This window comes from Danio rerio, chromosome 4, assembly GCF_052040795.2.
Source record: "Danio rerio strain M-AB ecotype USA chromosome 4, GRCz13ab, whole genome shotgun sequence".
Taxonomy (NCBI): domain Eukaryota; kingdom Metazoa; phylum Chordata; class Actinopteri; order Cypriniformes; family Danionidae; genus Danio; species Danio rerio.
In genome coordinates, this window is record NC_141024.2 from 50105512 (window position 1) to 50131828 (window position 26317).

Below are 26317 nucleotides of genomic sequence, written 5' to 3' on the forward strand. Positions count from 1 at the left end.
TCATATGAAACAATAAGAAACACTATATAGGCCTATGAAGTTGTAAAAATAGAAAAGAAAATAAGGGGTCATAATTATAAGATTTGGACTCAGATATTAATAAGAAGTAATGTTTTGTAGACATGCAAGTCATCATGAACTGGATGAAGAAAGTTTTTCAAAATTGTCTTAAAATGTTTAGATTAAAGGTTTTGATCAACTTTAAATAATAAAGTGTGTGTTTGTAAGAGAGAGATCTAATCTATTTTAATTTTTATTAATATTTATTATTTTATCAATCTTTTTATTTTTATCTATCTATTTTTATTTTATTTATTTCTGTGTTTTTTTCTGTATTAAATTTTAAATCTATATTTGTTTGCACTACTGCCCTTTTTGCCTTTTGCGTCTTGTTTTTACGCAGTGTCGTTGCACTGCTTTTGGCAATACGAATGTAGTTATTTGTCATGCCAATAAAGCACCTACAATGTGAGGGGGAGAAAGAGAGAGAGAGAGAGAGAGAGAGAGAGCAGAAATAGTATAGAGTGAAAAACTAGAAAGAAATGTGTCAATAAGTCATGACTGCAACAGTAAGGGGCAAAAAAGCTAAACAAAAAAGACTTTTATTTTGGCGTGGTGTGTGACGTCATCAGGTGGCGCCGCTTCAGCGCTTTGATTCAACTGCAGAAAGGTTTGTGTTTTTAAATGTTTACGGATATAACCCGATTTAATTTCAGGTTTTTCATCCGATGCTACATTATGTACCCGCTGTTGGAATTATTATTTTAACCATTTATACAGCCTACTACTATTTTATTCTCAGTAACCGAGGGCTTTTGATTGAAACAGAAAAGTGTGTAATGCGAGTTTTAAAATAGAGGCAAAGTTGGTTTTATATTCGCACATTTGTTCATTTAGAAGTCTCTATATTGTTTACCATGTTACTTTGAATATTTGATCTAAATTAGCATGCAAGTATGACTTGAAAACAACATCAACACTGTTTATTTGACTGTGAACAATGTTGTACTTTGATAGTCATTTGCTGCTATTATGATTTTACTGTTTAGAGTTTGCAATAATACTTTTATGAAATTATATTATTAAGGGGAAAGTCTGAATGTGCAAATATAAAAACCAACTTTACTTCTATAATGCCAGTGACCTGCGACCCCCACATTCATTTATTTAGCAGTACTGAAAATATTCGGTCAGAATTAGCATGCAAGTATGACTTCCAAACAACATTAGCACTATCTAATTGACTGTAAACAATGCTGTACTTTGGTAATTATTAGCTGCTAATATGATTTCCATATTTAGAGTTTGCAAAGAATACATTTAGGAAATTTTATTATTAAGGGGAATGTCTGAATACCCAAATATAAAACCAACTTTACCTCAATTATCTACAGAGGTAAAGTTGGTTTTATATTCAGATATTCAGACATTCCCCTAATAATATAATTTCAGAAAAGTATTATTTGCAAACTTTAAATAGTGAAATCATATTAGAATTCAATGACTATCAAAGTACAACATTGGTCACAGTCAAATAAACATTGTTAATGTTGTTTTTAAGTCACACTTGCATGCTAATTCCGATCGAATGTTCAAAGTACATGGTAAACAATATAGAGACTTCTGTTTTAAAGAAACGTTTTACCTGATTTCTTTTTGTTAATTACTCTCATTAATAGAAACTGTTGAAGCAAGTGTTAAAGAGAAGTTATTTTGTTTCTGTTCATTGTTTTATTTATTTTAAACAGGAAGTTTTTATTGTTTTGTTCATTTTAAACAGGATAAAGTGTCCAAACGCAGAGAAAAACTCCTGCTGAAGCAACTGATCTCCACACTGTTATAAAGATGGCGTTTATTAAAGAGGAGAGTGAAGATGTGAAGATTGAAGAAACATTCACAGTCAAACAGGAAGATTTGCAGAAACAAACAGGTTGGTTTTCACTCTCAAACACCAACTCAGTCATTTGATCCTCATTCAGATATATTAATAATAAGAATACTGAATTAAATCCATCTTGCAGCCCTGAGTGTGCTGCCTAGTTCTCCTAAACGCACACAAGCACTCATTGAAAGACCGAAAAAAGTTTCTTTTGTCTCTTGTTCTCGTGTCTTTTGTCTTTCTTTTATTTATTATTAGTCTCCCATTTTCTCTACCTTCTTAAGGTTATTGCTTTTCTTGTTCTCCTACTGTTTGTTAAGCGTCATTGAGCACTGGCACTATATAAAATAAATAAAAACAATACATTTAAAAAGGTTTAACTGAGCTGGCGATACTTGACCTACAGTATTCTCATAGAAGACTCATTTTAACTCTATTCATCATAATGGTTTAATTATTTTCCTTACAATAACATTTGTTTAAATGTGCTCCATGTATTTACTGCTGAGGACATCGACATGGACAGATTGTTCTGCATAGATTTAGTTTATTATAGTTTTTTTAAAACTTTTAAAACATTTGTTCATTTTTTATTATTATAAAGAAAGTTTATGTTGGAGTACAAGTTGAGCTGGCTTGTTTTTACACAATATTTATTTTTTTTTCAAAGAAATATCTAAAATATATTAAATATATATATATATATATATATATATATATATATATATATATATATATATATATATATATATTAATTTATTATTGTATTATTAAATGTATTCACTTGTAATATTTGTTTGATGGGGCAAATAAAAACCTTTTCGATCTGGGCCATATGAAAAGTTCTTTAGCCTTTATGAGTCTAAAATTTCATTCATAATGGCCTTGAAAATGTCTTAAGAAGTCTTACATTTAACTTGGTAAAACCCACAGAGAGCCTGGTTTAAAGTATGTCAAAAATGTGGATGCCCCTAATATTAAACAAGTTGAATGAAATGGACACTAAAATAATTAATTTTTTTAAACATTGTACTGTCTCAGAATATAGACCATATTCTTCATTTACCAGCAGGCGGCGCCATTGGAATCTTTTTGCTTGAGACTTTTTTAAAGAATAAATTTTTAGATCCTAAAAACGTTGTTTTATAATTTATCTGTTTTTATTATTTTCCTTACAATAACATTTGTTTAAACGTGCTCCATGTATTTACTGCTGAGGACATCAACCTGGACAGATTTAGTTTATTGTAGTTTTTTTAAACTTTTAAAACATTTGTCCATGTTTTATTATTATGAAGTATGTTTATGTTAGAATACAAGTAGAGCTTGCTTGTTTTTACACACTATTTATTTTTTTTCAAAGAAATATCTAAAATATATATAAAAATATGATTAATTTATTATTGTATTATTAAATGTATTAAATTATAATATTTTTTGGCAAATAAAATTTTTTTTCATCTGGGTATTTTGAAAAGTTATTTAGCCTTTAGACCTATATGAGTCTAAAATTTCATTCATAATGGTCTTAAAAATGTCGTAAAAAGTCTTAAATTTATCTTGGTGAAACCTGCAGAAACCCTGGTTTAAAGTATGTCAGAAAATGTGGATGCCCCCAATATTAAATATGCTGAATGAAATAGACACTCAAATAATTAGTTGTTATAAAACATTGAACAATCTGAGATTATTGACCATATTCTTTATACACCAGCAGGCGGCGCCATTGGAATCTTTTTGCTTGAGACTTTTTAAAAAAATTAATTTTCAGATCCTAAAATCAGAGTTATGCTTCTTAGGCATGGGGCGATAACCATGTTCAAGGTTTACCGCTGTTTGGAAAAGTCAATGTTTTACAAACCGCCAACATTTTCTGCTGTGCCTTTTTAATAAATCTGTGATTCATTTGAATGATTTAGCCTGACATGTTTACTGCTCCAAAATATTTTATAAGTTTCTGAGAAGAAAATATATTTTAGTTTATCATACCATCAGAATCTTAAACTGGCCCATGCCAAATCCTTGATGTTGCAAAGTCATATTTTCTAATTTTATTATTTTTCTTTGTATGTATAGTCATTAACACACCTGTATGTAGAGCAAGTAGTGTGACTGTTTGCTTAAAGTATTCTGGCACCATGCCGGATCTCCGGTGTGCGGCCCTGAGGGGAAAAAAAAATTCAGAGCCTGCACATGCAGTTTAATTATAGTGCATTTGTAACCGATTTGTAACCGATTAATGTTATCAGTTAAACAATAAAACAATAAAAAAAATACTTTATATATTTTTAAAGTTTGGCTGCATAAGGGGCATATGTTGAATAGTTACTAACGACCGCAAGTGTTTTGCTGTTGCGCGCTGTGTGCTCGAGCGGGAAAAAGCGTATAACCTCAGTCTCATCTTTTTTATTCTTTAATCAAATGAAAGCACTGCAGGGTTTCTGTTGAGGTGACAGCAGTGTTTGGATTGTCAAGGTGACTATGGCAAACTTTTAATGATGGAGGAGACTTGTGGTTGCTGGTTCAATCCAGAGCTGTATTACTTTACAGATCTTGAATATCATAATATTTTTAAAATTACAATTATAACATCGACAGCAACATGACTCACGCACACCAGCTGATTCAGTCGTTTTCCAGTGACATAAAAAAAGAGCACTGGGCTTCTTTTTTTTTTTTGTTACAGATGTTGCCAAGGACTACATTTATGAATATAACGTTAGAGGCGATTCAGCGAGTTCAAATTCAGCCATGAAACTCTTTGGAAAACCTGTTACATTGCCTATTTGGGAACATTTTGGATTTGTGGCGTACGAGAAAGGCGAACCAATAATTTGGATGAAACAATTTGCAGGGCTTGTTTTTTTATTTAAAAATAGATAAATAAATAAATAAAACACCTGACCGATAGGATGATACAAAGAAAAAGCATGTTTTTAATCATTCTTCATAATCTGATTCATAGCCTACATGTAATAAACCCATATTGCGCCAACAAGAACAAGCTCTAAAAGGTAAAGTTTAAAGTGAGAGGAGTTATTGATAAGTTATTAATATTAGTTGTTAAAATTAATCATCATAAACACGACCTGCGTTGTATAATAAATGCCGTCATGGTGTCGTGTCTGCGGTCTTTTCTCATTGAAGAATAGATAATTCATGTTATCCCCGTCTTCCCAAACAGGTTTTCATCCACAGTTTCCTCTTTTGTTTCTTCTCAAACCATAAAGTATCGCTATAGCAGACCCGGCGACAGGATGTCATAATTCATAATTCAATTTCATCAATGAAGGTCAGGCAACGATACCATTTCAATTAATGCAGACAGATCATGGCTTAAGAACCAAACAAGTGGTTTAAATTAAATGTCAGTCTCCTTTTTTCTTTCAGTTTTATTTTAAATAAATGTTTAAAGTTTTAGGTAAAGACGTCAAACTATGTCCACACATGCAAGCTAAACTAAATCATGCTTTATTACCCAACCAATATCAGCATTAGGAAAAAAAATTAAATGTTGCAATTGAATGCCATTTAATATTTGTTAAACAAATGTTACTTTAAAAAAAGCATATATATCTATTAAAACTGAATAAAGTACATCGTCTAATCGGAAATAAAGGAAATTAGTTATTATTTCCATTATTACATGTATTAAAAGGCTAGTCTTTTAATTAAGTTAGTTAATTGATCTGAAAATTTTAGTTGCATTTTCTTTTCTTGTAAATAATAAAAGTTGCATCAGATTGATGAAAACAAACCTGAATACTCGTGTGAACAGGGCCACAATGACTTCTTTTTTTCTTTTTATTTTTTTTACATAGAAACTATAGAATAGTGTCTTTTGTCTATAGACTGGCAAATGCGTCTGAAAAAGAAACTGCTGAATCTCTGTGAATATTTGGTAACTTATAAAACAAATGTTGTCTGGTTTAGTGATATTAGTAATGCATAAAAAATGCAAAGGAGAATTCTCCTACACTTAACACACTGATGACAGCCACTTTGTGATGGCTTTCAAGGTGGTTAATGAGGTTTGTTGTGTTACCTTGGGAAGTTTGAACTGAACAATCTACATTGTAAAAGCGCTATACAAATAAAGGTGAATTGAACAGAAGCAAAGGCTACCTGATCACCATTACATTCCTTGAAAAAAACACTTGCAATCTAGACACAGTCACCTCATGCTTGTGTTGTGCTACAATCTGTAAACTCCACTCATTAAAATAATGGCTGGGTGTTTATACTGTAAAATCATGACTATATTTAATTATTGACTGTGGACCACAAATATCGTTATCATGATAGTAATATGATAATTGTGCAGCCCTATACCCTTTCATTATGTTCTTGGCTGTTTTTGACCCATTGACTTTCATTATAACCACATTTTTTTAACCGCAAAGCCATGACACCAAGTCTATCAGATAAAGAGCAGGATTCAGAGATTCAATTAAAAGAAAGTTTACTGTAGATAGTTTGCAGTTTCATCAGCAGAGGCCAGCTTAAACACAAAGTTTGTAGACCGCTCAACATACAAACTCAGAACAACATATAGACTCTTACATACCGTCATTAACTGTATAATATTATAATGCCAAAAAGCATTCTCTCTTTTTTCTCTCCGCGAACTGTTTTTAGATACGCATCAGTAAAGTGCACTGAAACTCCAAGAAAACAAAACACACAGATGACTGGAAAGGATTATTTGAACCTATGGGCTTACAATATACTGATACCCTGTTTTTCTAGGCCTACCTCTAGTATATGCTTTTGCGCAGTCCCATACAATTAGTGGAGATACGTCTGAGGTGTCATTTATACTTAATTTAATTTAAGGTCACTTGTGATCAATGAAATAAATTCATTATCATTGAGGAGCGAAGTGTTAGGTCTCCATTGTTTGGAAGTATGCTTATTACCTAAGTCCCATAATATTTCTATTGGTAAATGGTCCGACGTGGTCATCGGTAATATCTTTATGCTAGTTATTCTGTGCAGCTTATCTCTGGAAGTGAAAAAATAATCTATTCTGGAGTAAGACTGATGGCTATGTTAATAGAATGTGAAGTCTTTGTGATTTGGAAAATTGCTTCGCCATACGTCCACAGGTCCAAGTTCTGAAGATTGAGATTTTATTATTTTGAGTTCATCAGAGGCTGGATTCAAACTGAGTTCTTGCTCGAATGTGTCAAAACATTTTACCATGCGTTTTACAAGCTACGCCACTCACACCGTTAAGGACACTGCAAAATTTTAAACCTATAAATCTCACTTTTTCTTTTTTAACCCACTCAGTGCTATGTTCAAACTTAACTGTGTTAACAGCATCAGCTCAACTGTCCCACTCTATTTTTTTTCTTTTGTTATTAATTCCGGAGAACAAACTTGCAAATAACACGTTTTTCTCCGGTCTACCTCCGAAAGCAGCACCTCCAATTAACATTCTATTCAAAGTTTCTCTTTTTGCTTGCTTTTGCCGTTGCTTTTTTGTTGGGTTTTGCCAAAGTAGAGTCATTAGCATATTCATTCGGGGGAGGAGGCAAGGAGGGGTTTTGCGCTCTTCCGTGTTGCACTCAGTTTCACGTTCATTCGAATGTACGAGAATATGCGTGTTATTCGGCGTACGCAGTGTTTCAGACTCCTACAGAACCATAATTTTTGAAACTCAAAATAAACAGCTTCATAAACAGACACGTGTTTTTCCAAGCATAAAAACTGCTGTATAAAGTTAGCTAATCTGTTCATACCATGGAAGAAAACAAATACCTCATACCTCATAAAAATCAATTGTAAGGATCAGTCAAATGCAACGTAAGGAGTCGAGAGTGGATTATCACCTAATAAGTTTGAAGGCAGGATACTTATTGTTTAGTGTTGTAATCTTCAAGTAGAATAAGTGTCAACTATTAGATTGATTGTCAGATATGATTTTCTTTTTCAAATAATCCATTGCCTCGGACACAATGAAACCACTTTTCTTTTCCATTGTGTGAAATTCGGAACCTTGCCGGGAAAAGCTGTCCATATTGCTTGTCCTGTCGCCCCCGAAGAGCTCTCCTGACATCAGTGAAGGCTGCTCTTGCCCCTGCAACATTGGCGGCGTAATCCTGAAAGATGGTGATTTGATTAACGTTGTAAATGAGCCGTGCGCGTTCTCTGGCTTTTTGTAAGATCTCCACGGCATCTATATTGTAATGTAACTTTGCGGTTATGGTACAAGGCTTGTCCCCTGGCCTTTTTGGAACAAGGCTATGATGTGAGTGGTCAATTTTGACATCTCTGTTCATTTGAAGCACTTTTTTTAGCAGTTTGAATACTGCTGTAGTTTTGATCCTGGGAGCTCGGAGATTACAGTAACGCGCATATTTCCGCCTTCTCATGCGCCCTTCCATATCTTCACATTTTTCTTTTAAGTCGTCAACGTGCCTTGTGAGTTTAGTTACAGTTGCTTGGAGAGTGACCATCTCGTCTAACCAAGTTGAGAGTCCTCCCTCTACATCCTTAATGTTCTCTTTTCTTTGGTCAATTTCAGAACGCACAGCTTTGGCATTAATCAAGATTTCGGGTCTCATAGCCTGTAGTTCAGATTTAAGTGCATCAAAATCCTTTGTCAATGCGTTCTTCAATTTTTTCGTTATTACAGATCATTTGTCCACTCTTAAGGAGCAGAGAATGTCCGCCTTTATCTTCTCGAAGACAGTATTTGTATCGTCACAACGGTGGTAGGGCCAGAATACTTGTATTTATGGAGATTCGCTGCCATCCTTGACTGTATTTAATCAACGTGGTCTTCTGTTTGTTTGCAAGAACAAATACTGTTCATTCCCAGACATTAAACAGCTGTTAATATAACAATTTTTAAAGATTATATAGGAGCGCTGAAAACACGTGTTTACTCCATCACGCTCGGCAGCGCCCCCTCGACTGACACAGTTTTAATGGACTCTATGCAAGATCTCTTCCGCGTTTGTGATTAGCCCTCATGTCAACTTCTGGTACAGCACCGCGATCACTGTAAGCGGATGGCGCAGTTGATGATGATAGATTACACTCGTTGTTTATAAGTTTCCTTGCAATACCATGAAGGACAATAATGGAATCGTGAGACAGAGAGCTGTCACACCAAACAGCAAAGAAGAAAAGGGGTTAAAATTCTACATTTCGAGTTGCATCGATCATTTTGAGGGTGAGTATTATTATGCTATATATAAGAAAAGCAATTAAATGCTAGCCGTATCTGTTTTTCTCATAGTTCATATTGATTTTTATGTTGTTTTAATTACCTGTATCATTTCTATCCATCAGTCTGTTTATCTATTTACATGTATGTGGACATTGTGTCCTTAATATCCATAAGTATGAACGTTACTATGGGTTATTTCTAACTGTCCTATAAGAGTGGAGTGACGGGAGATCAGCATTTCAGGCTGATAGTAAAGTCAGATAAGCTGCAAAGTTTGAGTGAAAGGTTATTTATACTCGGGATGGTTATTTATACTCGGGATCCAGCTCATCTACAATAACATCAAATTGTTTCAGGGGAAGCCAAACTTTTTTTTTTTTTTTTTACTTTTACCTGTCAAGATGACTGCAGATTTGAACAAACACACTCACACAACTTTTTTTGTTTAAAATTGTCAAATTTACACGTGTCAAAAAAATTATTTATATTTATGCTGCAGTGCAAATGTCTAATTACTTATATTTAGATAGTTTGGGGTTTTCCTTGTTGAAAATTTGTTTAAGAGGGTATCCCATTTGTTACATTTTTGCTACTTGAAACAAATGCATTTTGCATTATTGAGCATCACTGGGGGTCTGACAGAAGTTGCCTGCCTGATTTTTGCTTGAAGGCGGAGGTGGTACATCACAAAATTCTGCACAATAAACTCTGCATAATTACATTAGTGCAAGTATCTACAGTGATTTATATATTTACATTAGTGCAGAGCAAATGTTCACTCAAATTGTTCTGTTATTTATGTTTGTAATCTTTAGCTTAAACTTTTACTGATGGGCAGAAGGTAAGCCATTGTGTAAATCTGGTTGATGCTCGCTGTAATAGAAAGAGATGATGACTGTCCAGCTTGTTGCTTCACCCTGTGGATGAGATGCTCAGTGTGGACCTATAGTCTTGTGAAGGATGGCTTCTCCCTCACAGTTGCTCTTACTCTGAACGCATTACTCTAGATGTTGTAGGATGTAAATGAATAAATCAGATAGAAATGCATTTGGCTTTGAGTATAAAGACTTGTGCTTAACATATTTGTTTTAGTTTGTTATTGACCTCTTATATGATACTAGAATGTTTGATGTGGGTGTGTATATGCATGTATACAGTATATACAGTATAATATAATTTACTATAATATGGTTAAAAATTTAATATTTTATATAAAATACAATTACAACTTGTTACTACTTTCATCTGGGTTAAATTCTAGTACATCATTTTTACTGTACCTTTAGAATCTTTTAACATCACTAAAAGTAGCATTGAAGCAGTCTCCTTTCAGTTACTCTACCTCTTCACTGTGATTATTAGTCTGATCTGGTGTATTAATCAACAATAATGATGTTTCAGATGCTGAGCATCCACTGGCACTAGATCCTTCAATCTTCCTTCTTTGCCATGCTCTGATTTGTTTAGGTTTCACCGCTATTAGATTTCACTGTAGAACGATTTCGCTATGCGGAAGAGCCTGACTGATATTCTACCGGAAACACGTCAGCAGAGTTTGTGCATAGAGCCCATTTACTATAACTTTTATGTTAATCTGCTTTGACAGTTTACATTGTAAAAGCACTAGATAAATAAAGATGAATTGAATCTGCTTAAATGTGTACATGTTAATGGACCAAACAAAATATGATCTGATTTATTTACATTTAATGTGCATTAAAATTACAGTGTGTGTAGCCAATGTTTCCAGTGTCTTTTCACTTTTGATAGTTTTTAAGACTTAATGGAAACTAATGTTTTATTTATTTATTTCAGACCTAATTGAAGAGAATGAGGGGAGTAAAGAGGAGGAACATCATGTCAAAATTGAGGAAAAATCTCATTTACAGACTGATGATATTTTGAAAAGAAGAGACAAGAATCAATTCACCTGCACTCAGTGTGGAAAGAGTTTTAAAAGAAAAGACATTCTTAAGACTCACATGAGGATCCACACCGGAGAGAAACCATTCACATGCACTCAGTGTGGAAAGAGATTCAACCAATCATCACACCTTAATCTACACATGAAAATCCACACTGGAGAAAAACTATTCACTTGCACTCAGTGTGGGAAGAGTTTCGGCCAATCATCGTACCTTAATCTACACATGAGGATCCACACTGGAGAGAAACCATTCACATGCACTCAGTGTTGGAGGAGTTTTATTTGCTCATCACACCTTAATCAACACATGAGGATCCACACTAGAGAGAAACCATTCACATGCGCTCAGTGTGGGAAGAGTTTCAGCAGCTCATCAAACCTTTATCAACACATGAGAATCCACACTGGGGAGAAACCGTTCACATGCACTCAGTGTGGGAAGAGTTTTAACTGCTCATCAAACCTTAATCAACACATGAGGAACCACACTAGAGAGAAACCATTCAGATGCACTCAGTGTATGAAGAGTTTTAACTGCTCATCAGACCTAAATCTACACATGAGGATCCACACTGAAGAGAAACCATTCACATGCACTCAGTGTGGGAGGAATTACAGCCAATCATCATCCCTTAAGCGACACATGATGAGCCACACTGAAGAGAAACCATTTATGTCTAATCATTTTGTTTAATCCCGCCCCTTTTCGCAGCAACGTACAAAAGAATTTCTCATGCTCAAACTCTAGTGTAATTGCAGCTTTGGTGTGGGATGAGTTTTAGCAACTCATCAGACCTTAATAAACGCATGAAGACCCACACTGAAGACCATTCACATACACTCAGTGTGTTGGGAAAAGTTTCAACTGATGAGCAAACCTTAATGTAGACATGAAGATCCACACTGGTGTGAAAGAGTATATGTGCTTGAATGTGAGAAAATTTTTATTACAGCTCAAATTTAAACTGCACCAGACGATTCACACTGGAGAGACCCTACAAGTGTTCACACTGTGACAAGAGGTTTAATCAGTTAACAGATCTGAAAACACAAAAGAGGATTCACACTGGAGAGAAACCGTACAGATCTGATCAGTGTCTTTACAATTGGACAAAAAGTTGCACACATGACCTGAATGCAGCAAAACAAGCACAGGATGTTTCATGTCTGAATAATGTTTGAAAAGGCTGAGTGATGGTATACTGTTTTCCTACACTGCAGTAGGTGGGGTTGTAAATGTGTTGCGCTCATCTCGTTTACCGTAAACATTGCTAGCGGCTGAGAGAAGAATAGTTTCATAAACATCTGACAAACAGCATCTCAGCGGCTTAAAATCTCTCTTTGCAAGTGATTGTACAGGTGCGGATACATCTGTACTCCACTCTCCAGTGTATTCATGTAGCTAGTGTTGTTTTGGATGATGTTCTCCTTCTTACTCCCTGAATGAGAAACAAATCACTGGGAAGACACCACACATCAAGGAAGGTGGAGCTCCAAGACAGTTAGTTTTCAGTATACCAGGGCCTCAAGTTTAGAAAATATAATGACTAAGAGCAATTTATTTAAAAACGAAAGGAAAGGAGAGTGTTAAGTGTTTCAGGACATAAGGGCAAGTAATAAAATAGGCTATAGCCTACATTTCGCTCCACAGAAGCCCAGCTTTAGCCTGATCAGGCCCTGGAAGTGACAGTGGAAACGCGACTGGCCTGGGCTCCCTCGCTTTTGGTGCGATAGTGGAAATGGGGCTAATGGTTCTGGTGGCTCTCAATGGTGTGGAACACTGGTCAGTTTTTGTTGGCTTGTCACTGGGTTACCACCATTCAGTGGCAACACAGTAGTCCTCACTGTATTGGGCAGATTTTTGAAGCAGCTCACTTTATTTCACTCCTCAAATAATCTTCATCGAGGGAAACAGCAGCCATTGTCTTGGACCACATGTTCCGTATTCTTGGCCTCCTAGTTGACATGGTTCTAGACAGGGGTCTGCAATTTGTATCTAGGTTTTGGGCAGAATTCTGCCGACAGCTAGGGGCGACTGCTAGCCTCTCATGAGCACCACCCACAGACCAATGGCCAGGCCAAGCAAGCTAGTCTGCAGCTGGAGAGGGTCCTGCATTGCGTTGCATGCAGGGAACCCTTATCTTGTAGGTCTAGATTAACCATGGTCAAATATGCATAAAACTCTCTTCCTATCTTGTCTATGGGCTTGTCTCCCTATCAGTGCTGCTTAGACTACCATTCCTCTGTGTAGACTGATTTTATGTGTCTGCCATTTTAAAAGCAGTGTCAAGGCTGTGTTGGGAAGAAACCTGGAAGTATCGCCTGGAGTCGCACAGGATCATTGTGTACCTGGCTGTATATCTTAATCACAGTCATTTTTAACGGGCACCAGTGAACACTATGGCAAATCAGCGCTGTTTAAGAACACGCTCAGCGGCACCTAAACGTTAGCGGGAAATGTTTTTAAAATCCCATTTTAAAATCCCATTTTTTAAAACTTCAGTACCGGAACAATTCTATTACATACAACACGAGGGTGTTATATCGCTCACCCAGTTACTTAGGCCGAAGCAAGGAATCGTCCCCACAGTGTTTACCTGGTGCCGTGAACTGAATCCTAGGAGGACACTTAAGCGTATTACTCTTAAAGAGATTGTAATTTTATTTGATGCTTAATTTGCTTTTAAGTGTTTAAATTAAACTGAACTAAATGATGTTAAAGTGATGTTTACATCATCTGCATTTTGAAATCGCGGCAACAGCTGGAGGTTTGTAGTCCACCGCAAGTTGTTGCAATGTTTACAGTGCTGATCCTATACTTCCATGTGTTTTCCCACCTCAGCCTAGCTTTCGTTAAAATGGTTTTTCGTTTAAAATGGTGGCCATGTGAAATAAGCGTATTCTCTTCCCAAGAACCAGATGCCATTGTTTCCTCATGCATTTGTTCATTCAGAGATGCCTCTAGACATGAAGGATCACCAGAAAAGGACTAGCAATAGAAATTCAGCGTTTGCCCCCTCTATATATGTGTGGTCAGAAAGTCTGGTTATCTTCCAAAGGCATTCCTCTCAGCTTTCCCTCACATAAATTGAGACCCAAATTCATTGGACCTTTTTCTGTTATCAAGGTGCTCAGTCTAGTGTTTGTTCAAATTAAGCTCTAAGTTTAAAGACATTCATCCGTTTTTTCCAGGTGTCTAAGATCAAGCCCATTCTTCTCTCCCCCCTGCAGCCCATAACCTCTGCTACTCTACGTCCCAGACTGGTTGAGGGTGCATTCACATACACAGTGCACTGGCTCCTGGATGTGAGGAGGAGAGGTAGAAAGATTATCAGTATCGGGTATACTGGAAGGGTTATGGTCCAGAGGGGAGATGTTGGATTCCGGCTTTGGATATTCTGGACCGCTCTCTCATTGATCAGTTTAAATAGGTCCACAGTGAGTCTTAAGGGAATGCTAGGGGGCATTCTTGAGGGAGGGGGTACTGTCACCATGCCTCACAGATTTGCTCTCTTCTCCTGTTCTGGGTCACAGGAGCTCTCGTTTCCCTTTTTTCCTGTTTATACAACATCATTTCCCTTCATGTTTGTCAGTATGTTATCGATCATTTGTGTGCATATTATTTTGTTACTCACCCTGTATTCGTGTGCAGGAATGCTAGTGAGTGAGTGTCTGGTTGTTTTCTCCCACGGCACTTTCTCAGTGCTCACTCGACCAGATGTTTACTTTGACTTTTGCTTATTCCAGGACTCACTCCCCAAACACATTGTTTTTCTGCATTTGAGTTCACTTCTTTTTTCCTTGTGACAAGTATTTTCTTTCTCATTTGTGTTTAAAGGTCTTTAGGTTTTGGCATGATGTCTAGCTTTTGAAGCTCTTTTGGTCTACTTCACTTTGTCAGACACATCCTATTTAGGTGATTTATTGATTGCAAACATGTGGTAGTAATCGGGTCTGGGTGTGGCTAGAGAACTTGAAGCCGGTGTGAAAAAGTTAAGTTAGGTTTTAATGGGGAAAAACATTTTCACACAAGGCTATGTAGTTCAGTACTTTGTCTTCCTTTTAAGAATAAAAACCTTAAAAACTGCACAATGTGTTTAATTGTGTTCTCTTTAATCAATATTCACATTTGTTTGATGATCTGAGACTGTTAAGTATTAGAATTCTGCACTGTAGATTACTAACCCTTAGAACATTTGTCATTCAAAGGTGCAGGCTTTATGCAGATATGTCTCATGTCTATGGAGGCAAATACTCAGAGATTCAGCTGTTTTTTTTGACAGGTTTACCATTCAGGCACAGAATGAAAAACATTCCCTATCTGCTTTACAAAAACATGTTGTTTTGAGTGATTACGAATGTATACAAAATGAAAAAACTGGCCATTTACAGCTTTCAAATTTGTGTCTCATCAATATGACCAAAAATGATCTGGGATAAATCATATAAGAATACACTTAAATGTGCATGTGTGTATGTAACAGGGAGACTGACATGGAGGGATCCATTTTGCAGTATTTATTAGACACAGTCAAACACAAACATCCAACACGCACTAAAGTGCGAACACACATCAACAGTAATCAATAAAGGTTGTGGGGCTGGCGGCTAACAGACAGAGTGATTTACCAGGCATAGATCAGTGGCAGGCGGCGTGGCTCAGAGTCCTTATGACAGGCGTAGGTCGTGGGCAGGCAGCGTGGTTCAGAGTCCGTGTAACAACCAAGGGTCGTGGGCAGGCAGAAGGCAATTCAGAGTCAGAAACAGTCCGTGGTAATGTACAGGAGATCAGGCAGGAAAGACCGCTCAGTAATGCTGGCCGGGGCTAAACAAGATTTCGCACTGAACAGTGGTTTGAGTGTGGCTTATATAGGTGGCGTGGGTCATTACCGAGATTCAGTTCAGGTGTGTGCACAATCAGTCTAGGTGGATGATGTAATGCTAGAAGTCTGGGGATGGCGGCCTCTGCTGGCCAACGAGGGGAATGACTGGGACCGAGTTGGTGACAGTGTAATGGACCCCAGGAGGTTGATGTGACAAGATTAATCTAAATATGATCTGCTATGTCTTTACATTTAATGTGCATTAAAATTAAGGTTTGTGTAGCCAATGTGTTAGAGCCCTTTTACTTCAGCTTTCGATGAGCTTTAATGATTTACTAAAAACTTAACTTTTTTTTTCAGACCTAATTGAAGACTATGAGGAGAGTAAAGAGGAGGAACATCATGTCAAGATTGAGGACAAAACTCATTTAGAGACTGATGGTATTTTAAAAGTGAGAGACAAGAGTTGTTTTACCTGCACTCAGTGTGGAAAGAGTTTGGCAATCAAAAGCAAACTGAAGATTCACTTGAGGATTCACACTGGAGAAAAGCCATTCACATGCACTCAGTGTGGGAAGAGTTTTAGCCACTCAGCAAACCTTAATCAACACATGAGGATCCACACTGGAGAAAGACCATTCAAGTGCACTCCATGTCGGAAGAGTTTCAGCCAATTATCATCCTTTAAGCAACACATGAGGATACACACTGGAGAGAAACCATTCACATGCCCTCAGTGTGGGAAGAGTTTCAGCCAATCATCAAATCTTAATCTACACATAAGGATCCACACTGGAGAGAAACCATTCACATGCCCTCAGTGTGGGAAGAGTTTCAGCCAATCATCAAATCTTAATCTACACATGAGGATCCACACTGGAGAGAAACCATTCACATGCCCTCAGTGTGGGAAGAGTTTTAGCCAATCATCAAATCTTAATCTACACATGAGGATCCACACTGGAGATAAACCATTTACATGCACTCAATGTGGGAAGAGTTTTAGCCACTTATCACACCTTAATCAACACATGATGATCCACACTGGGGAGAAACCATTCACATGCACTCAGTGTGGGAAGAGTTTCAGCCAATCATCATCCCTTAATCAACACATGAGGATCCACACTGGAGAGAAACCATTCACATGCCCTCAGTGTGGGAAGAGTTTCAGCAAGTCATCCTCGCTTTATAGACACATGAAGATCCACACTGGAGAGAAACCATTCACATGCCCTCAGTGTGGGAAGAGTTTCAGCCTATCATCATCACTTTATAGACACATGAAGATCCACACTGGAGAAAAACCATTTACATGCACTAAGTGTGGGAAGAGTTTCAACCAATCATCATACCTTAATAAACACATTAGGATCCACACGGGAAAGAGATCATTCACATGCACTCGGTGCGGGAAGAGTTTCACCCACTCATCACACCTTAAAAAACACATGAAGATCCACACTGGTGTGAGAGAGTAAATGTGCTTGGAGTGCGAGAAGACTTTTATTACTGCTGCAGAATTGAAACAGCACCAGAGGATTCACACTGGATAAAAACCGTACAAGTGTTCACTCTGCAGTAAGAGGTTTATCACTCAGGAACCCTGTGAACACATTAGAGGATTCACACTGGAGAAAAACCGTAGACATGATCAGTGTGTGCAGAGTTTTACTCATTCGGGGCAGCTTAAGAAACACATGGGATGGTTTCCAGTATGGCGTTAACACATGTAGCAGCATAGAAAGAGCGCTCCCATACACACTGGTATTAATCCTTCTTTTTACATCATATGTAATAACCAAAACCATATTTAAATAACATGAAGGGGGACAAAAACAAAAAGGCTAGGACAAAACAACCATTGAAACCTGAAAAAAACGAGAAATCAACAGATGAAAAATTAGAGACGGACAGGATAGCTAATAGCCCGTCAGCTAGCATTGCATTTCATTGCAAAACGAACTGTCACTTGATGAATTGGACCTTACAATCCAATGGTGTCACTGGGTACTCGGACCAAAACAACCTGCTGACGCACACCCTAGATCAGCGTTGGTATTCTTACTGGAAAACAAAACAAAGGACCTGGTTTTCCACTTTGCATGGATAAAGAAAGTAATACAGTGGAACGAAAAAAGGATTTTCTTTGACCAATATTACCCACCTGAATTCCAACAGAAAAGACGGGCTTTTGCTCCAATAGGAAAAATTCTTAAAGAAAAGGGGATTAAGTTCCAATCACCACCGCCGGCGAAACTTAGAATCTTTTCTGGAAAACGGGCAGGTCATGTACAATTTGATGACAGGCATCAAGAGATCTGAAAGAAAAAGAACTGATAAACAACGAAGAAGAAACCATTATAGGAATTTCTGGGAAAGAGAAACAAAGATTTTGGCAAAGTTTGGAGTGACATCGAAGAAGAGAAAACTATGTGACTTTTAAAGGGACAACACTAGCTCTGTTTGAAAGAAGAGTAAAACCTGACAGATCCTAACAAAGAACTCTGAGAGGCTGGTAAAACTTCTTGACTTTATTTACAGATGATGGACATTTACATGATTTACATGAAAGAATGATATTTAACCGAACTTACCAACGACACACCAAGACTCGAGTCATTGAGTAACATACTGGTAGAAAGACATAAAGGAATTCTATTTTATACACGTAAAATCCCTTGCTATAATTAGTAGAAATATATAACTTGAAAACCTAGCTGGAAATAAAAGAATATAATATTGCCAGATATATTGCCAGATATAGAGACTAAATATGGTAATAAAAAGATCCAGATATTTTAATATGATCAAATAAGTTTAAGCAAGAATAAGGAAACAATAGGCAGAGTAGAGTATCAATAAAATCAAAGATCCCAAAATCAAAAAGATATGTCATAGATTGGAGGAAATACAACAGGGCTCGAAATTGCGACCATTTTGGTCGCATATGCCCCCGAAATATGCGACCTCAAAATATATTTGGGAGCATTTGTGCGAGTGCAAAAAATTGTTGTGTGCGACCAGTTTTTACTGCAAAATGTTCACCACATTTTGATTTCACGCAGAATGCATCCCTGCACTTAAAGCGCGAAACGCAGCGCTCAGGAATGGTTTAAAACAGTTGTCATGTCAACATGCTGCAGTAACCAAAGCCAAGTCCGTAATGTTTTCCCCGCCTTCGTGCTCTTCTTATTGGCCCACCCCTGCTCTAGCACTGAAATATCAGCTGTCAATCACTCAGTCAATGCCTTCTGGCTTGGGATGACAGAGAGAGCTACTACCGCTAAAAATTGTAAAGCGCTGAAGATGAGAATGAAGATAACACTGACAGATTTTGTTTTAGAAACCATGGCATCTAAAGTTACAAATAATGACTTATCTTAGGTGTAAAAAAGGATAGTGATGATGCTTGGACAGAAGTATGGGTTGTCCTCTTGTGGCAACTCTGATAGACCATCTGATATTTCCTTCTTCACTTTTTCCATAACTTGCTTAAAATAAGCTACGAATGGTGATCTGGCCATGATGGTCAATGAATTTCTCCTTTCCTTACTCTCATAGATTTCCCAGTCTTTAGGCTGCATATTTTCTTCAAGTGGATTGTCTTTGCCCTTTGAAATGACAGTTTCCAAAAGAGACAGACTTTCCTTAACACAGCTTGTGTTTTGTGGGCTTGTGAGCAGGACACACAGTGCACGGAACACAATTGTTGCTTGTGTCATGTTGGCGGCATTTTGGAGTCTGGCGAAAGCATAGGTGGCAAAGTCTCCCAGACTCTTGTCATCTGTTTGCCTACGGATTGACTGTCTGACAGCTTTCAAAATGTGCGGTGAGCAAATGTGCAGGATAGTAAATGACTTAATTTCATTCCATGATTTTTGTCCCGTGCAGAACTGATATGCTCTGTCAAGATAACAGCTCATGTTCTCTTTGTTGAAAGCATGAAGCGCACACAGCATCAAAGCCCAGCTGTAATCAGTCTCGATGTGGTGAATGTTGATTTTGGTGTATTTTGACAAATCTAATTGAAAGCTCATGAGCAGAGGTGGTGCATTTCTATCCTTTCTTCACCTCTAAAAAAAGATGGCGGCGCCCAGTACGGCAGCGGCTACTCCGGCTCCGTGTAACGATGTGCGTTTTATGTTAAATGTGTCGTCTGAATCGCCTCAGTCATGTACGAGAAAAGTCTACAAGAGAGACCTACTGCTTGGTCTACGAAACACGAACTTTTCAAACGATTTCTCTGGAATTATGTTTGCTTTGGATCACAAAATTCTCGACGAGCTAGGTATCCTACGACTGCAAGACCCAGAGGCCTGCAAAGCAGCGGTCTCCCCTCCCGATACTGGCCGATGCTCGAGGCGACGTAAGCGGTGGGAGGGACGTAGCACTCGTCGCAAGCGGTGTGCTAGACCTAGCAAGCGAGGGAGTTGAGCGGGTATTAGCGCAAGGCTAAAAGCTAAACCATACAGACCTGCACTTCCTGCGATTCTGCTTTCCAACGTTCGCTCGCTGGAAAACAAAATGGACTATCTCAGATTGGATCTAAATACACAAAAGAAGGTGAAAGATTGCAGCGCCATCGTCCTCACCGAGACATGGCTTAACCACAGCGTTCCAGATAACGCTATTCAGGTGGACGGACTAACAACATTCAGAGCGGACAGGAGTCACGCACTCACTGGTAAGCTACGAGGTGGTGGAGTGGCAATCTACATCAATAACAACTGGTGCACTAATGCTAAAGTTCTCCGAAGTCACTGTTCTGAAGACATAGAATTTTTAACAGTTAAATGTTGTCCAGTATACTTGCCAAGAGAATTCTCAGCCGTGACTATTACAGCCGTGTATATACCGCCCAGTGCGAATACAAAAGACACACTTACTACATTGTATCAATCTGTGAGCTCGATGCAGGACTCAAACCCGGACTCTGCCTGTATAATTGCTGGCGATTTCAATCAGGCCAAACTAAAGACAGTACTCCCACACTTTTATAAATATGTGGACTTTGCAACCAGGGGAGAGAACATTCTGGACCAGGTCTACTCAAACATCAAACAGGCATACAGAGCTGTTCCCCACCCCCATCTGGGTAACTCGGACCATCTTTCTGTTATACTTATGCCATCTTACAGGCCACTGTTAGTGAGAAACAAAGCTTCTGTGAAGCAGATCCGAACCTGGCCTGAGGGGGCCACTTTAGCCCTCCAAGACTGTTTTGACTGCACAGATTGGGCTGTTTTCAGGGAGGCTGCCACTTCCAACCAGCTTGTTAATATAACGGAATACACTGAATCTGTGACAGGATATATATCCAAATGCATAGAAGATGTGACCGTCATAAAACACATTACCACCAGGGAGGTTTGTGAGCTTCTAAAAGCACGGAATGTAGCTTTCAAGTCCGGAGACAAAGAGGCCCTCAGAATTGCCAGGGCCAACTTGAACCGGGGCCTGAGAGTAGCAAAGCGTGCCTATGGACGAAAAATCCAGTCACACTTTACTGACATAAATGACCCTAGACGCCTCTGGCAAGGCATCCAGTCAGTAACAGACTACAGGCCTATACCTCCACCGTGTGAGGACAGCACAGTCTTCTTAAACTCACTCAATTCATTCTTCAGCCGTTTTGAGGTAAACAACAACATCATTCCAACAAAAGCTCCACACTGTGTGGACGATGTAATACTTCAACTTGACCCTGCTGATGTGCGGAGGACCCTTCAAAAGGTCAACCCCTGGAAGGCTGCTGGGGCCTCATGTATCAACGCTGCGTACGCACAAAAACTTTGCGTACGCCAGGTTTCACGCTCAGAATCGCTCACGTTTGGATTTACTAACAATGAACTGAACGTGGAAATTTGCGCAGGTTCACGGCAGGTTTCTGGCAGGCGTACGCACATTTTTTGTGCGTGTCTGTTTTATTTCCATTGGCGACTCCTAGAGGCAGTTGTGTTAAATTCCTCTCTACAAAGTGTCTGATCCTTGCAATGGCAGCTGTATGAGACGGGTTCATATAGTAGGTATGTAAGATTTCCATACCATACAGTTGACCAGCTAAACATTAAAGCACAATTTGCAGCGGTCGCCTGTTTTCCCAATGTAATCTGAGCTATCTACTGCACGCACATTGCTATAAAGACACTATGTGAAGATACATTTGCATGCGTGAATCAGAAACATTTCCATTCAATAAATGTGCAAATAAAATATGATGCACAAACTTATTGATGATTCCTACTTGTCTTTCTCGTGATAAATAGTGGGCAAAATCTGACATGTAGCGGGGAAAAAAAAGAAGAATGAATTCATCAGACGCTGGATTCGAGCCGAGTTATGCTCGAACGTGTCAGTACATAATCACATGCGTCTTACGAGCGCGCCACTGAGACTGCGAAGGGTATTGCAACATTTTACAGATATAAACCACACTATTTCTTTTTTAAATGCACTCAGTGCGTTGTTCAGACCCAACTGTGTTAACCGTATCAGCTAAACTCTCCCACTCTATTTTTTTTCTTTTGTTGTTAATTCCGCCGAACAAACTTGCAAATAACACCGCTTTTCTCCGGTCTACCTCCGAAAGCAGCACCTCCATTTCACATTCTGTTCAAAGTTTCTCTTTTTGCTTGCTTTTGCCATTGCTTTTTCGTTGGGTTTTTACATTAGCATAGTCATTAGCATATTCATACGGGGGAGGAGGCAGGGAGGGGTTTTGTGCTCGTGCATGTTGCGCTCAGTTTCACGTTCATTCGGATGTACAAAAGAATATGCGTGAGACTCGGCGTACGCAGTGTTTCATACATCTGAAATTTTTTCTGCGTACGCACATTTACAGCTTTGTGCGTACGCAATGTTTTAGTAAGATTTCCACGCAAGTCTTCGTACATGAGGCCCCTGGTCCTGATAATATACCTGGGCGAGTGCTTAGAGACTGTGCAAACTCACTTACAGATGTTCTCACAGATATTTTTTACATTTCTCTGAGTAAAGCCATTATACCAGAAAGCTTCAAAGCTACTACTATCATCCTGCTACCTAAGAAATTACCAGTCACAACACTGAACGACTACCGGCCTATAGCACTTACGTCCATCATAATGAAGTGCTTTGAAAGGCTGGTTAAGGCTCACATAACATCTAGCCTACCTGCCACATTTGACCCTTTCCAGTTTGCTTATCGTTCCAAGCGTTCCACTGATGATGCCATAGCAACAGCACTTCACCTCAGCCTGGCTCATCTGGAAAACAAAAACAGCTGTGTGCGGATGCTGTTCATTGACTTCAGCTCTGCCTTTAACACAGTCATACCACAACACCTGGTGGGAAAACTCAGAGCTGTAGGCATCAGCACCCCACTGTGCAACTGGTTATTAGATTTTCTCACCAACAGACCACAGACAGTAAGAGTCGGTGAAAACTCCTCACAGACCATCATCATGAACACTGGGGTCCCTCAAGGATGTGTGTTAAGTCCTCTGCTGTTCACACTGATGACTCATGACTGTGGTGCCAGATACAACTCAAATCACATCATCAAATTTGCAGATGACACGACAGTTGTGGGCCTCATCAGCAACGACGACGACTCGGCCTACAGAGATGAGGTACATCAACTCATCAACTGGTGTGACACTAATAATCTACATCTCAATGTAAATAAAACAAAGGAAATAACTGTGGACTTCAGGAGGAATCACAGGTCACACCCCCCCCTCACCATCTATGGCAGTGTGGTAGAGTCAGTGAAAAGCACCAAGTTCCTGGGGGTGCATATTACCAATGACCTGTCTTGGTCTACCAACACCACCTCTCTGGTCAAGAAAGCTCACCAACGCCTCCACTTCCTGCGCAGGATGAGAAGAGCTAACCTCCCTCCACCGGCACTCACTACCTTCTACAAAGGTGCCATTGAGAGTATTCTCACCAGCAGTCTCTCAGTCTGGTATGGTAGCTGCTCTGCTGCTGACCGGACAGCTCTACAGAGGGTGGTGAGGTCAGCTGAGAAGATAATCGGATCAGCCCTACCATCCATTCAGGACATATACCCGCTCCGTTGCTACAAAAGAGCTACAAACATCATCAAAGACTTCACCCATCCCACACATAAACTGGGAAACGCTACAGCAGTATGCGTTGCAAGTCTACTAGACTCATAAATAGCTTTTTTCCTCAAGCTATTAGACTGCTCAACTCACTCATGAAAACTGGATTATAAAATCACAATCCACAGCCCACACACACAAAAATCTGTGGAACTTTGAGAAAAGCAAACTCAATGTTTTTATATTAATATTTCTTGCACGTGTAACATGTTTACAAAATACACTTACCTCTAAGCTGCTACTTTGCACTTTCGCCATACTGCACCTAATTGCACTACAATAAATACCTCAACTTGGTCATATTCTGGAACAATAGGATATATGTTAACTGTTCACAGTTTATTAGTGTCTATTATTTAATTAATCTTGTACTATATTAGTTAAATGTTTAGTTTATGTCTAGTGTGTGTCATATTTTTGTTTTTAAATTGCACATTGGAGTATGGGAGAAACGCAATTTCAGTCTGCTGTGTAATGTACTGTTACATGGTTTGATTGACAATAAAGTTGACTTGACTTGACTTGACTTTCCTGGAAGAACGAGTGCATAGTATAACACACGATTCGGCTGATCGGGCCGAATCGCAAATGATGTTGAAGAAAGCTGATAACACGCTCTGTGTACAAATAAACAGAGAAGTGGTCTGTACTGGAAAACTGTATGTACCCTGGTAATTTGAAGTAAATTGTCACATTCTCTGAGTATTGTATTATGTGTACTTCTTTCAGGATGTCAGAGTGAATGGCTTCCCTTTTGCGGACTTCCGAGGTTATCACTTTTAATACTTTTTACTCAGGCATTTACTCATGTTCCCAGACAGATGCTGCTCTGTAGGTGTTGATTGAAGTGTGCTATAGAATTATTGACTGGGTCCATGCATAATTGACTTTGCTATTTTGCCTCTTGTAAGGTATGTAGCTGGCCTAGCCTTCGCTTTTGAAAGTTTGTGTTGTACATGTCCAGTTTGTTGAACTAATATTTTTACTTTTCTGCCCCGTTCATGAGGTTTCCTTTGCTTTGTGAATGAGTATTTGCCTGGGCAAGAGGAAAATGTGCAGTCTGCTCTTATGTGTAAATATGGAGCATTTCTTTTTCTGCTCCAGGGAAGCCTCACATGTTGATATTTGAATGACAGTGTACAACATGGATTTTTTTTAATCAATATATTTTTTATTATTTTCACATCAATAATTTACAGAGTAATTTCAGTATACATGTAAACATTCTTTTCTAACCACCCTCCACCCCTTTCCCACCCTCACAAGACAGAACACTTAAACAGACATACTTGTGAGACATCGAGCTGATGTGTAAATTAAGAGGAAATAAACAAACAATAATGACAAATACAGAATTAAAGCAATGAAGTGTCATACTTTTCCATCAGTATTTTCAGTCAATGTAACATCCAAGTTATTCATGTATTCAATAAATTTACCCCAAGTCTTTTCAAACATTTAAGAGTTTTTTCTTTTAAGATTAAACATTATTTTTTCAACAGGAACATAAGAAGAAAGTTCTCTAAGCCATACAATATGACTTGGTGGTTCTACTGATTTCCAATGTATAGCAATGCATTTCTTTGCTGCTATCAGAGCCATTTTAATTAAACGTAAATTTTTCCTTTGACCGAACAGAAGAACTGATTCATCCCCCAACAACATAAATCTTGGATCAGGTAAAAGGTTAACATTGGCAATTTTACTAATAGTTTGTATTATATTTCTCCAATAGGTTTTAAGTTTGGAACATGTCCAAAACATATGAAATAATGTACCAACCTCAATCTTACATCTAGAACAATGTTCTGAATATGAATCACTTATTTTGTGCAATCGTTCAGGTGTATAATATACCCTGTGTAAAATATTAAACTGTATTAATGTATGTCTATTATTAAATGAAAATGTTAAGGCACTTTTACAGATATGTTCCCAAGTATCTTGATCAAAAATGCATTCTCAATCTTTCTCCCATTTAAGTTTTGAAGATGACACTTCCATACCATACAAATCGTTAAGGTTGCTATACATATAAGACACAAATACTTTGGGTTCTTTTCTCTTTCTTATAATAGCATCTATTGGGAGGGAAGATAGAGGTCCTAAATTACCCTTTTGCATTGTGATAATTAGTGTCTCACCTGAATATATTTTAAAAAATGTTTAACAGGAAGGGAAAACTTTGATCTCAATTGTTCAAATTTCATTAGTACGCCCTGCTCTTATAAATCTCCAAACATCTGTATTCCCTTTTTATACCAGTATTTTGTTATTCCATCTCTTAATGCTTCAGGAAGAGATGGGTTACAGTGAAACGGAGTATTATTATACACTGAAAGTAGCCAATTATTTTTTTTCTTGATTACAAACCCCAATTTGCAAGTATGCCTA

The 26317-nt window shown here is 38.1% G+C and overlaps 1 protein-coding gene across 1 annotated transcript; it reads left to right on the forward strand.

The window, feature by feature from the left end:
- Positions 1–630: 630 nt before the first annotated feature.
- LOC103910606 (uncharacterized) lies at positions 631–24142 on the forward strand. Its single transcript, XM_087248984.1, has 3 exons — positions 631–670; positions 1781–1930; positions 16173–24142. The coding sequence occupies exons 2-3, from the start codon at positions 1846–1848 to the stop codon at positions 17291–17293; spliced, it is 1206 nt and encodes a 401-aa protein (XP_087105110.1). The 5' UTR covers positions 631–670; positions 1781–1845; the 3' UTR covers positions 17294–24142.
- Positions 24143–26317: the final 2175 nt, after the last annotated feature.